This window comes from Pseudopodoces humilis, chromosome 4, assembly GCF_049639895.1.
Source record: "Pseudopodoces humilis isolate 2021_Gansu_Grassland_sample_001 chromosome 4, ASM4963989v1, whole genome shotgun sequence".
Lineage (NCBI taxonomy): Eukaryota > Metazoa > Chordata > Aves > Passeriformes > Paridae > Pseudopodoces > Pseudopodoces humilis.
This window is the reverse complement of record NC_142203.1, coordinates 25476215-25490464: the sequence shown is the minus strand read 5'-3', so window position 1 is coordinate 25490464 and position 14250 is coordinate 25476215. Positions and strand designations below refer to the sequence as shown.

General features: G+C 39.7%; 1 protein-coding gene across 4 annotated transcripts in view; it reads right to left on the bottom strand.

The window, feature by feature from the left end:
- Positions 1-14250, bottom strand: part of ECPAS (Ecm29 proteasome adaptor and scaffold) — a 61887-nt gene that overhangs the window by 21211 nt on the left and 26426 nt on the right. For all 4 annotated transcript variants that reach the window (XR_001332005.2, XM_005530762.3, XM_014259513.2 and 1 more), the window contains exons 17-27: positions 12614-12694; positions 11662-11893; positions 11035-11126; positions 8829-8963; positions 6706-6871; positions 6121-6293; positions 5556-5657; positions 3619-3742; positions 2577-2722; positions 1466-1520; positions 610-724 (exon numbers count right to left, since the gene is read on the bottom strand). Coding sequence is in view for 3 of the 4 variants with exons in the window: in XM_005530762.3 (XP_005530819.2) it covers positions 610-724; positions 1466-1520; positions 2577-2722; positions 3619-3742; positions 5556-5657; positions 6121-6293; positions 6706-6871; positions 8829-8963; positions 11035-11126; positions 11662-11893; positions 12614-12694 (1421 nt within the window). In the remaining variant the exon portion in view is untranslated. The remainder of the gene's footprint in view (positions 1-609; positions 725-1465; positions 1521-2576; positions 2723-3618; positions 3743-5555; positions 5658-6120; positions 6294-6705; positions 6872-8828; positions 8964-11034; positions 11127-11661; positions 11894-12613; positions 12695-14250) is intronic.

Here is a 14250-nt window from a genome sequence, read left to right as displayed (position 1 = left end):
TACCATTTCCATTCCTCTTATTTCTTCCTGCTTACCACCACTGAATCCCTACACTCCAAGCCTAGGCTTTTATCATTCAGTGGACAAACCTACACCAGATTAGACAGGACAAGTCTATAAAAGAACGTTTCCAATACTGACCAACATGATCTCTAGCCATGAGTCTTGTAAGACCAGCACTTTTCACACTAAAGCTGACAAGTGACAATTAACAACACTTCCCTAGCAAAGGGTGCTTTTCAACACCAGCAAGTCACCACTTCTGCAACATTCACAATCTGCAGAGCTGCTGCGAGTGGTCATTGTTCTCTCTAATTATACAATGCAGCTAGTAGCAAAACTAACCAAATCCCAACTCATTCGAACCACTTGAATCAGGACTGACACATTATTTTGAAGCTTTGTTGAATGGAATAAAACCAAAACGACTTAGTCACAAAATACTCTAAGCTGATTAAAGAAATGTCTCTGTTTGACTCTCTGTGAATGGGTATTTGCTTGCCCTTGGTCCCAAAACATCTCTTTCCAGAGAGAAAGAAGGCACATTTTTATTCCCACCAGACACATAAGTCAAGAATACTCCCACACTGTGTTCCAAGTTCACTGTACCTTTTCCCAGTCATAAGGGTATCAACGAGCGTAGTGACTAGCTCTTGCTGATCCTGTTCACTTCCTAGTTCATATATCAGCCCAAGACCTTTTGAAGCAACATCTTGACTAAGCTCTGCAAGAGATTTCACCAAGCAAAATTCAAGATAAGCATGTAACTAAGCAGTACACAAATTTCAGAAGTACGGTTCAACCAAAATCAGGACGTAGCAAAGACAGCTCTGCGCTGCACCTCACAGCTTTCCATTTAAGTGCAAATCTAGTGTGTCATGGCATAGATTCTGCAATTTGTTCTGAAGACATAAACCCCTTCAAATTAGGTTACATCTTCACATAATTATTGTTACTGCAAGCTTTGAAACAGCAGGAAGAGTTCTAAGAGCCATAGGTATTCTGACATGCACGTGATATCATTTGTGGTACTACTCTCCTCAGCTTCAGTGACCTTTTCCTAAGTTGCTGGTTGTCAGTCTTTCCACTAGCTGCCATGGGTGGAACTGTAAACCAAAACATGCTAGCTTGAAGAGGTCTCAGAGTTTCTGTCCATGCAGAATTCTGTGATATACATCCTGCTGCCCAAAACAGAGCAGAAATAACACCACTTCTACTACTACAGTCTGAAGGGACAAATGCAAGTGTGCTTTTTAGCCAAACACAAAAAACAGCTGTGCTTCTTTATCTCCGCACATGATGCCAAGAAAAGAAACCATTCCTATTAACATAAGAAATGGGAAGTTTCTACAGTCATCTTTTAATGATGACAAGAGTGTAGTTGGCTCTCTGCCTGTTGAAAGATTCCCTCTAATCTGCTGAATGCCCATAAAAAGACACAACTCTAAGATGTAACCGTACTTACCATCGCTATCTGACAGAATTGAAACAAATGCACTTTGAATATCCTTGAGATGAGACTGTAAGATGAGAAAAAAGGAAATTATTTTGGATCCTTGGTTTGGTCTCCAGGCAAGTTTCTAATGGAAAAACAGAGTCTACTGTATCAATGGAGTTTCCCATTTGAGCTACACTTAGGACAAGAACTGCCCTTCTTTCCAGACAGGCAAGCAGCAGCCTGACTGGCATTCACAGAAGGTAACAGTTAGTTGTCCAGCTCACCATGTGCCATTACTAAAGCACATGTTTTATTTTTCTTGTTTAATATAAGGCAGCAGTGCATCATAAATCTGGCTTGCAGCCAGATGGGGCTTTCTTCATCCCCAAAATGATGAGTTTTGCGACCTGCCTTCAACATGCAGTGTTTAGATGAGTGCAGTATGACAATGCTTTATATATAAAAGCTTACATTTGCAAAGCAGCTTGTCCCAAAGCTCTTTATCAATACCTGGAGTACAAAATAGTTATTTGGTCTCATCACGATCCATAGTACCTCTATGCAGATAGAGGACATTTTGGTTGGGAATGTTTTATTTAATCCTTGTATAGGACTTTTCACATTCTCTCATTATGGACAAATACTTTAAATATAAGGTTCATAAAGCGTACCAAAAATACACAGTACATGAAGCACATCATAACTGCTCCTAGGTACCAAAGATCAACACTGTGAAACAAATAAGTTCTGTTCTCCTTCTTCTTCCCCTCCAAGACCTTTCCTAAATATTTTCCCAATATATATTGGGGAAACACTATACAGATCCACTACGCACTATACAGATACCAAACTCTTCTTCCAAAGGGAAGATGTAGTGCTACTTCATTTTACAACCGCTATTTACACTGAGCTTACTCTGACTTGGATGCAAGTCGGATGTTGACAAACACCCTTGTTCATCTGCCAGATAGTCTGCTCCTCTAGAAACAAAAGATGTCTCAAAAAGACCTCAGTGAGGACTGTACCAGCACGGGGAGAAAAGACGCAACAGAAGTGAAAGGGAAGGAAGGGACAGAAACAAGATGAGAAGCAAAAATAGGGACAAGGAGCCAGTGTTAGGACAAGGCATATTTCTTACCTTAATTGCTTTGTGGGTGCTCAGCTTCTTCACCAGTGACAGAAGCCAGATGCAAGCTGCCTGCCTAACATGTGGGTTGGGACTGATGATGTGCTTGTTCAAAATAAGGTCTAGGACCCAGGGCACCACATCATTCACTTTTAAACCTGTATGAAAAAAATAAAGGTGGAGGGAAGGAACTTTGAGAACCATCCACATCCATTTTAATGAAGATAATGAAAAACCTAATGAACTCAAGATTACTCAGGTGACACATTAATCTCTGCTTATTTAGGAAGTCACTGGGAAAGTAGTAATTGTAGAATAAATAGTAGAAACACAGAATCCTCCTAACCGTTCATGTATATCTTTCAGAGCCTGTGACCAAGAAGAGGTACCATTCACATTGCCTAAGACTCAGGGCAAAACTTAATTTTTTGTTAGGACTCTCAATTTCTGGAGCAAATTCTACCACATGGTCAGCTTTGTGTACACTACACATCTAAGACAACTCTAACAAAATTAAAACACATGTTTACAGGTTCGAGACTCATATTTACAGCTGCCTGATTTGAAGCTAGCCTTTTATCACACTTGTACTTCAGTGGGTACAGAATCTTAGTCCTTAAATAGAATTTCTGCATTTACTGCACATACATTTTACTTAGCTGTAGTTGTGAGTTGTAACTTGAAGTTATTGGGAAACACTTTCGATCTGATTTTATAACCCTATTTTTCTGTTCAGGCTTCAAAATGGTATTTTAAAATATTTGTGTATTGAAAACCCAAAACTAATTCAACATGGCAAACAAAAATGGAAAAAAACACGAACAGAGTCAAGTGACAATGAATTACATAAGAAGCTATTTAAACAGCCCATGAATAAAGTCTTCTGCCCTCTGGACAGATGGACATGAAGAGGTAAAACAACCTATATATAACCACAAACACAAAATCTCTGTTGAATGTTCTGTTATAAACCAAACACCATAGAAATTAAGCTAGGAGCCAAGTGTTAGTCCAGACATTTCCCAAACCAGCCACGTACATTCGGAAGGCCTACCTGAAGGAGGTATATATTCCTCCTCCGTAACTGTCCATGCATCCCGTGCAGCCACTGAGCTGGTTCCAACAGCAGCACTGGTAATAGCTTCACCAACAGTGAATTGCAGCTCTATCTGTTTGACCTAAAATATACATCAGAGCATCACTGACAGTACTAACTAAGCACACACTAAAACTTCTGGCACTTAATCCATAAGACCACAGCCTTTTTCCCAGTCCCAATATTCAGCACCAATTTACAAGATCACTTTTCTGGTGAGTTTCTGAGACTACGTGGCACCTCAGACCCAATGAAGTTGATGGAAAATGAGGCAATGCCAAACTGTCTGAATTGAATGATAAAAGCTAAAATTTCCACATTTCTTAAAGCATACCTTTGACAAAGTCTTACTAATTGTCTTTGACTAGTCTTTACTAGTCTCTGCAGAAGCTCAATTTGGTGAAAAGAAAGAATTCAATCGAATGAGAACAAAACAAAGTTACAATGATGCTGATAGTGATTAGTGGAAATTACTATGGCTTTACTATATTAGGGAGTATTGAAAGAGTCTCCTGTAATTCCATCCAGAACCTGATCTCTTAAAAGATGCAGAAACCTGTTTTTCACCTTAAAAGAATTCAGATAGTACTTGTTTCACTTCACTGTCCTCCTTACACTATTCTCTGAGCCTTCAGGAATAGGATATGCTACTTTCTTGTCAGTACTTACGATGAATCTTATGTTTTAAGAACTGGTTTCTGTAACTACCAAGTACCTTCAAGATAGCTTTCATTATGCTCTAGAAGCACAAAAATGCTTAGGCTCTTGGAGAATTAAGCCTTCAGCTTCCTGCAATCTAAGATAAACAAGTTTTTTTCAAGTACACCATTTATAAAGTCGTAATGTCCCTACGCAGTTACAGGAGAAAAACACAGCACTCAGAAACATCTTTTACTGTTTGGGTACACAGTATTCTCAGCATCCTTAGTATTCTAAGTATAGTATAGGAGAAGTGGTTAATGGCTTCAAACTGAGAGTAGGCTTAGATGAACTATTAGGAAGAAATTCTTTACTGTGAAGGTGGTGATGCACTGGAAGAGGTCACCCAAAGCTGCCCCAACCCTGGCAGAGTTCAAAGTTAGGATGGATTGGGCTTTGAGCAACTTAGTCTAGAGTGAAGTGTCCCTGCCCACAACAGAGGGGTTGGAACTAGATCTTTAAGGTCCCTTCCAACCCAAACAATTCTGTAACTCTATGGTTCTTGATTGTTTGATCACATCAGAATTGGAGGACTCAGCAAAGCACACCTGTCTGTGTGTTGAGCACAAACTCAACAGCCACTTGCTAACAATGCAAAATCCTCTGTCAGTATCAGCAGGGAAGAAAGGTAAAACATGCTGTAAATGAAGGACATTAAAAAAGCTCCTTTGATTTAATTTCATTATCTGGCAGATTGCAATATGTATAGAAGCTCTGAAGTACTGTGAAAGAATGCAGTGCACTTCAATGATGCATTCAGATGGACAAGAGACACATGTATTCATATAAACTAATTCAAGTGAGTTGTATTAGCTGACATAGCTCAGAGGTATTTATATTACCTACCCTCAGGGTATTTTTGAAAGCCAAAGTACAGGTCTAAGGCTTCATTAATATAAGCTCTGGAGATTTTATATATACAGTGCACAAAAAGAATCCATAAGCCCCCTGAAAGGGAATGAGTATTTGTCTCAGACTGAGGCAGAGACCTGGACTAGCAAGTTTTTAAACTGTGGCATAAAACCTTTTACCATCCTCAAGTCTACCTCTGCTCTCTATTTCAAAGCAGTTTTAAAAAACCCAGAGGCACTATTACAGAAAGTCAACTCCCTTTGTAAATCTGGCTCTAGAGTACATAAAAAGCATCCAAGAGAAATTACTGTAATATAAAGGATAATACATTGATAGTGTCTCACCTCCACAGAATCCATTAAACCCTGCAGCAGTAGTTTCTGGTGGGGAAAATCTTCATCTCCCACTGGGAAGTAACCTAATGTTTGTATTGCTCGTTCCTTCATCTTAAATACAAACAAAAAATAACACCATCATATAATCTTCCTGTAAGTCCAGAAGATGCACTTTAAACCCTCTCACCCTTGCTGAAATTTCACTCAAGGTATCAGATGTACATGCAAGCAGCTTATTAGACCAATCAGTCCATCTCTTTTCCAAAGTACATCAGAAAAAATGCCTGTTACCTCTGAGAATTATGTACAGGTAAAAGAAGATACTCCGATTTTTCTCTAATTAAAATTAAGACCATTCATATCTTCATCTCTTAAGCCCCTAGTTATGACTACAGAAAGTAAAAGTGATCAGTGCTAAAAAACATTAGAAATACCCTGACCCTACCCAATTCACTAAAGCCAACAAAAAGCTTAATTCCTTTAAAAGATGAGACTGGGTTTGGCAGGTGATACTTATACTTAGTGAGCATTCAAGGAATGAACATGAATCCTAAGAGCACTAAAAAAAACTTGCCTTATTTGTTTCCTTGCTGGAAGGGATTCGAGCCAGTAAATTCTCAACAAGCTGCAACTTCGTAAATCCTGTTCCTTCGTTGGGGATTGGCAAGGGCCCATTCCTGCCAATCTCCCCAAGAGCCATACAAGCACCCATCACAAGGAATGGAGAGGTACTATCCAGAAAAGAACCTACAGACAAAAGCAAAACAGGATGACTCAGCTTTTGTACTATTATTACTTAGCAGTGGGCAGGCATCTGTATTTTACCCATTCAAGAAGCAAAGCATTAGTCTCCTCTACAGCTGGTAGGAAGCATTATGTTAGAAAAAAAAGGAAGTGAAAGGAAACATTGAGAGGAATCTAGACAATGACACCACTCCTGGTTGTGCTGTGCTGGTCTGCAAGTTACAAAGTCCACCTAGGTTTTGTTGAAATGTCCATACATCCAATCAGATTACATTCTTACAGGCTGTAAATTCTATCACAAAAACTGAACTCAAGATTACACTATCTATGGGCTGAGTATCTCAGAAAAATCCTCAGCCCGGGGTGGATTAAAAAAAACAAGTTACATGCAGCAAAGTCTTAGGCAAGAAGTTACCTATTGTCTCTGTTGTCGCCTTTATAAGTTGTTCTTGTTCCGGCATGACTGAAGTGTTTTGTTGTTCTATGTCATGTAGCTCCATTGTTCTGATTTTCCCTTTGGCCAAGTACCTTCCTACTGTAAATCCCAAAGCCAACAAGGATCCATGTTGGACCTCCGGGCTCTACAGACAACACCAACAGTGCAAAAAATCTCATTTTCAAAATAAGCAACACTTTGCACAAAGCACTGATTTAAACACATATATGGACAAGCCAGATCAGAAGGCACCCTGAAGAATGAAAAGCTCTAACATGTAATAAAAAACCAGAGAGTTTGATATTGTTAGCGCTCTCTGATGAAGTTCTTTAAGATTTATTAACAAAACTTAAAACAGATCTAGGAGGACAGATTAGGAATTTATCACGAGCACTCACATTCCTAAAGCTACCCTTTGGTAGCTAGACTTAAAAAACCCCAAACCACATTGTCACTACATAAAAACCAGCCAGACTAAGGGGACAAAATGCTTTGGTAAAAAGCAGTAGAGGGTTAATTGCTCTACATTTTCATGGCTATGAATGAGAACTTGGCCTATGGTGAAGGGATTGCCTTTAAAGTTTGGCAGACCACAAATCCTGAAACCTAAATAATACAATTAAATGTCAATAACACCAATTTCTCCAATGCTGATTTGGTGCTAGAACTACTTAATGACCATGTTTGTTCCTACAAGTGAATTCTACCAAAGGGATTTTGTGGAGAAACAAGGCTGTGAGACTCAAATGCTGCCTAACTGAAAAAAAAAACCCACCCCAACAAATGGAAGAGTGCAGGGGCTTAAGCTTGGATTATTTCATACCTCTTGTTTTTCAACACTACAAATGTTGTACCAGTGCAATTGTGCTGCCAGAATGGAATCCTCAACCTAGTCTGGCCAGCAGGGACTATTCCTTGACGTGGTCTGACTGCAGCACAGCCAGCAGAAGATGGATCCTTCCCCCATCTCCACTTTAGTTATCCATTCACACTGCAGTCCTTACTGAGACACTAGGATCACCACCACCACCAAGCTGTACAAGTGGTTTTGTACAGTAGCAGCAAGTCAGAACTCTACCTGACTCAGACTCACAAAGGCATGAGAACACTCTGCTCTTTTTTAACTTTCACAGTTCACATGGGGGAGTGGGGCTGAAAGCAGCACTCTGAAAGTGGGGGGGTTGGGACCCATCTATACTGGCTTCATGACTGCAGGAACTGTGCCCTACACAAAACTGAGCAATGATATGGCTTTGGCCCACAGGTAGAGCTTTCACAGATTCAAAATAAATCATGTTTGTTTACTACAACATAAAGCAATCAGCACTTCTTGTCAGCCTGTTACCTGCAATGTAAAATGGTGGCCCTTTAAGTCCTTTAGAGAGATGGAAAAAAAGCCATTTTGGGGAAACAGAAATGAGAAATGCTACTCCTTTCCCCCCTCCCCAGGATTCAAGACATACCAGCACAGAAACCAGACCAGTTTGTTTTCAGGACTCCTTTTCTATGCTTACAGTGGCAAAATGGAGAAATAAGGATAAGGGAGGGGCGAAAGATGCTGCTGGAGAAGGGAAGGCAGGCAAACTCAGCATGTTAAGACACAGCTGTGGAGGGCTGCTGAGCAGTCCATGTGAGGCAAGAGGCAAGAAGACACAGACCTAACACAGCACAAGATCCTGAGGCAGTGAGGAGCCAGGAAGCAACTATGGCTCAGGAGTTGATGAGTTGAACATTTAACAAGTTAAGTTCTTGGTTCTGTGGGTGCTCAGGAATAAGGAACTGGTAAACAGTTTGAGGTAGGTAGTGTGATCCATTACCACTCAATGGGATGTGGCTCTTTAGCTGGCTAAAACTAGTTAAATAAATGACAGTGCTTTGCTTAGGTCATGCCTCCATGAAATCCTCCTACTGACCTTTACAGCTTCAGGGATTAATTTATTTAAAATCTGTTGCACTAACCTACAACACCAACAAAAAAGAATCGTTTCTCACCCTCCAACTGGAAGTCAGCTAGTTAATACCTCCTGGACACACGGTGAGATTCAAATATCCTATCAGTTACATGACATGAGAAAGAAAAGAAGACAAAGGAAGGTAGTTACATGGTTGTCTTTTGTCATCTTGATCAGCTGCTCCAAGGATGCCTTAAGCTCATCTCCAGACATGGTAGACAGCACTACAGAATAAAACAGGGCTGCAAGCTCACGCATCTCCTCTTTGTTAGTGTTCATCAGGCTCTGTAAGAGTTTAAAGAAAAAACAAACCATGAAATACAGAAGCAGCTTCTTACCCAGTCTGTCCATAAAGAGCTTCAACATACAAAGACAATTGTCATGGAGATAGGTATATAGTTCTTAATGCAGAAAGCACTCTTTCTTTTGAAACCAACCAGTATTATTACTTAATAAGAAAGAGAGCTATCAATTCAACAAAGCATTCATTACACACTGAGCATTTTGGAGAAAGACCACTAGCCACAAGAGGGCCACCCTATCAGTCCTGTGTCAAAACATGCAGATCAAATTCTTGGCTAAATTTTGTCCTCAGCTAAGAGCTTCCAGGTTTTACATTCATACTGGGCTAAAAAAACCCACACCCTAAATCACTACTTTCCCTGAGCTGCTAGAGGCTTCCACACCCTTCTTATTAATCAAAGGCAAAAAAACACTCAAGAGGGTTAACCATTCAAATCCAACCATGACAAAAGAAAGTGTTCAGGAAATCACAGTTCTCAAAGCAAAAATACCCAATTTGTATTTGAGATCTTGTATTGTCTAAGTAAGTTAATAAAATTTTAATTTTGGAAGCTTTGTGTAATTTGTTATGACATACTCTTACCTCTACCAGCAATTTAATGTATAATGCAACACACTCCCATGAAAAATTCATACCCAAATCTTTGAGTGCCTTGGGCCACCACAAAGAGACCAAAATGAGCCACACAAACAAACAAGAGTCATGAAATCTAATGTTAACTTCAACCTAGCATCAGATCACATATCTGACTTCTAACAAACCCCTCAACCTGTTCGTTTCACTTGGCAAGGCAAAAACACATGAAATATGATTTACAACACTATTTCTGAAACTCAGTACTATCAAGAACTACCCCTAGAAGCCTAATTCTGGAAATGGACACTAGGCGAAGGACAAAGAAGGACATTCTACAAATGGAGGAATACTGAAAAGGGAAATGTTTTTAAGTATTTTAAGTATTCTCCTGTGCAGTTCATACCTGCACGCAAACGAGAAGTGATAACCTGTATAAAGCGAAATGCAGCACAGAATCAGCAGGAGAAACTATTAGTACATGTTCTAACATTTTTTAACCTTGACTAAGTATTCATTTCTGTCAGACTGCCCCAGTGAAAGCAATGGCAACCTGTAAGACATTCAAAAATCCTAGATTTTTTTGAGGCAAATCATGAAAAAGCAGAGTTGCCTGAGAAAAGAATCTATGGAAAGCAGAATTCTCTTTGGTTTATTCCCAAGCAGACTCCAGCGTATGGTATTTTTTTTGTCTGGGGCTAATAAACAGGAAAAAAAACATCCCCACAGAAAGGTCTCTGAAACAACTAGGGATGTAAGTAATCTCATCTTCTAAGAAGTCATTCACATCTTCCCCCTGAAACATTCACACTGTCAAAAATGTACAGAAATTTGTCTTCAGTTTTCTTCTGCAGAGAAAAAAACTGATGACCATACCAACAGATAGATGACAGACTACCTAGAACATGTAAGTGAATGAACAAAGACAGCCTTGTCAAGGCTATATTACCGGTGAAACCCCAGTACACCCCAATACCCGAAACATGGCCAACCACTCACAACTCGGCTTCCAAGACGCCTCATCACCTATCATAGAAGAACTTATCCAATTCCATGACCACGCCATAATAATCGCCCTCGCCATCTGCACCCTGGTCCTTTATCTCCTAACCCTTATACTCACCGAAAAACTGTCATCAAACACAGTCAATGCACAAGAAATTGAACTTGTCTGAACAATCCTACCAGCCATAGTACTAATCGCACTTGCCCTTTCATCCCTATGAATCCTACACATAATAGACAAAATCAACGAACCCAACCTGGCCCTAAAAGCCATCAGCCACCTATGATACTGAACCTATGAACACACTGACTTCAAAGATCTCACATTCTACTCCTACATACATACAAAAAAATTTTCCACATCCTGGGACAAATAACATACTCTCTTTCACCATGGGAAATGTACCAGATTTTGTTACCACCAAACTCCATCCACCCCCCAAAAACACACCAAAAAAGAAGTTTTTACAATACCTTAATCCAATCCATTTTGTCTACAAATCTGGTGGCTAGTTTTTCTGGATACACTGAAACAACTTCTAGAAGACAATACATGACTGGCAAACCTAAATAATAATTAAAGAACCAGATTATTTAGTAACTCCAGGATTTATGACAATGTAACATTCAGTGCTAAAAAGAGGTAAAAAAGCATCAGGCATTTCAGGCATTTATTTGCAATTCACTAGGAATAACAAACAATACAGAATAACGGGTATAATATTTCTCAGATATATTATGGAAACTAATAAAAGCAGCTACTCTAGTAGCAATTTGTTCAAAATGCATTCAAATGTTTTAGACTACACTTGTGGCAGATAGGCTATTATAACGCTAAGGAAGACATAGCATTCACTGGTGAGGAAGCTGTTACATACAATGGCTTCACAATTTTACATTATGTCAACTGATGCCGCAATTTCACAGACATGATTTCTCCCACTTACAAAATAGCAATGAAGAAAACAAGTTTTAGCTAAATAGTATAGAGTCTGTGTTTCAACTCTGACTGCTGAAGCCAAGCTCAAAGCACAAGACAACTCATTTCTAGTAAGAGAAGACATTTATTTCTTCAGGATACTACTGCACACAGTTTCTTACCTCCAACACCAGCTAAGAGTTGCTGAAGAAGGCCAATATATATATGTACAGGGTTGGTTTCTGCATTTTTTGAAGAGGAGGAGGAGGAAGAGAAAGATATGTGGTTGCCAGACATGAGGTTTCTTATGTAACGTCCAATGGCTGGAGCATGATCTTGCATATCTGCCAAACTCTGTGAGGTTGGCACCACACCAGCACTGTGAGCAAGACACATCCGCAGATAGAGAACTATCTGAGTAGAGAACATAAAAACACAGAATCCTGAATGCATAAGCACTTAAAAAACCATGCAGGAGACGACAGAGCACAGAATACGCTGTATTCAATGTAACCAAAACGGAATAGTTTTTTCGTTTATCAGATATAGACAGAAGAGTTAGTATAGAGACAAGAACAAATATGAAGTCTAACAAACCTTAGGACCACTTTCTGCAACAGACCTGACAACCCAACATCACTCTCTAAAGATTAAGTCATATGCAGACTTTTGGTCTATCATCAGCTGATGCAACTCCTTGCAGGGAGTTTAGCCTGTACCCTATACCAGTTTAGCATGTCTACAAATGCAACCCAACACCTTGCTAATACAGATGTCACTTCTCACCCCAGTTTGTGTCTACATATCACTGAAGTCTGGGATTCTGTTAGAAAAAGAGCCCCAAGGAGCATAATGGGACCTCTGCACAGGACTGCCTGTCTGATATCTAATGCTAGTCCATTAGAGATGCTGCAGAAAGCAGTGGAGCAACCCTCTTGTGACCATTCCTCCCAAGCCCCCCATGAAAATTTTGTTCAGACTGCCATTTAAGGACAAAGGATAGAGAGTTAATCCCAACATCTGCGTTGACGAATTTTAGAACGTAGGGTGACTTATGGTACCTGTTAGCTTCTTACACTGTCCTCCAGATAAACAGTGGTACACATATCTGAGGAAGTAAAACCAGACATTTACCTCTCCAAATGTGGCAGGATTAAAAGGCAACGCTGAAGTTCCAGTCATGTATTTAGCCGGAGTTTTCATTCGGTGAGTGGCCTAAACAACAGAATATATTAAGAGTGGAACATTCAGACCCATAATACCAGAGATGTTGGAAAGCTCAGTGAAATTTTGTTGATGTGGCTCTGCTAATCCTCCACTTAGCAACTGAAAACATGTAACAGCTCTGTAATAAAAAGGGCACTGTCTACTTGGTATTAGTCAGGTCGATCTATTTCACATCAATTCAGAAAGTGGAAACTCTGAATGCGTGAGAGGGAATTGCAGGGAAGACTGGAGTACAACATTCTTTCTTCCTTTCAGGAAACAAAGAAGTACTTTAGAATTTAAAAGTGAAGTACCTCGTAAACCTCCTCATAAACTCTGAACCTACCCTTTGACAGGCAACCAGAAAGCTTTAAAATGCCATCTCTGCCTGGAGAGGATGCAGAGCAGCCAGGCTTCCCCAGTACTGGGAGGCGGGTGCCCTGTGTGGTGCCAGCCAAGTCTGGGGAGCCTCTCAGACCGAGAGAGACCCAGAGGGAGTCTCTCTACCTGTTGTGGAAGGCTGCAGCAGCAAGTGAACAACTTCTTTCCATGTAAATGTTAGCTCTGACAAGCAGAAATATACCAGCAGAAAAACATCCAAACAGGAGGCTTTAAGTGACACCCACTGCAAATGTTGCAGAAAAGCAATACGTATATATTAAACAAGCAACATGCACACCAGTGGTAGGGCTTGATTCAGTCAGGCAGCCTTGTACTTGTGTAAATACACAAGGCAATTGTGGAAGACAACAGACCCTCACTCCCCTTAACACACCATGACCTCTTGCAATACTAATTTCAATGATATACAGAATTATTAAAGAAAACCTGATATAGTGAACAGACAGTGACTCTCAAGGAATTGTTTCCCACCCATACCCAGCAGATTGGGTCCTACTCTTTCACATATATTTTTCTTTCGGAAGGAGAAAAGGATCATGCTAAATCATGCAGCCATTTTTCATCTCAGCCACCAGTGCCAAGCAATGCATACAGACTTCTCAAACGTCTCCAAAAGTCACAGATTATTGATGGTATGTGAAAAATCACACTTTGAGAAAACTAAACAAATAATTATACCTCTATGATTCTGTAATACACCTTCAGGACACATAAAGAAGGTCTGAAAAGTGCTCAAAAATTTTTTGAATTCCCCCATGATTAAGGGACTCTTAGTGATTAAATTACACTAATCCATAATTATTTAGTGACATTACAAATGTTAAAGAAAATTTAAAATCAACTTCAGAGGGACAGAATTTATTGAGTGTTATCTAAAACTCAACTTTTGTATCTACTTAAATAGTCAGGATTCTGGACAAAAAGCAAGTTTTCTCATAGAACTTCAAAGGCTTCAGAGTATTAGTAGAGTACAACACCATCAGAGCACACATTTCACAAGAAATCTCTCAGGTGTAAGTGCTCTGCTATCACAGATCTCTTGCAAAATCACATGTGCTTCCAACATTATATACTTCTGACATTTTTTTAAAAAGTAGGCTATCACAGGAAAAAATAGTGTCAGTGACTCTCTGCTTATACGCCTGGGATAGCTACTATACATG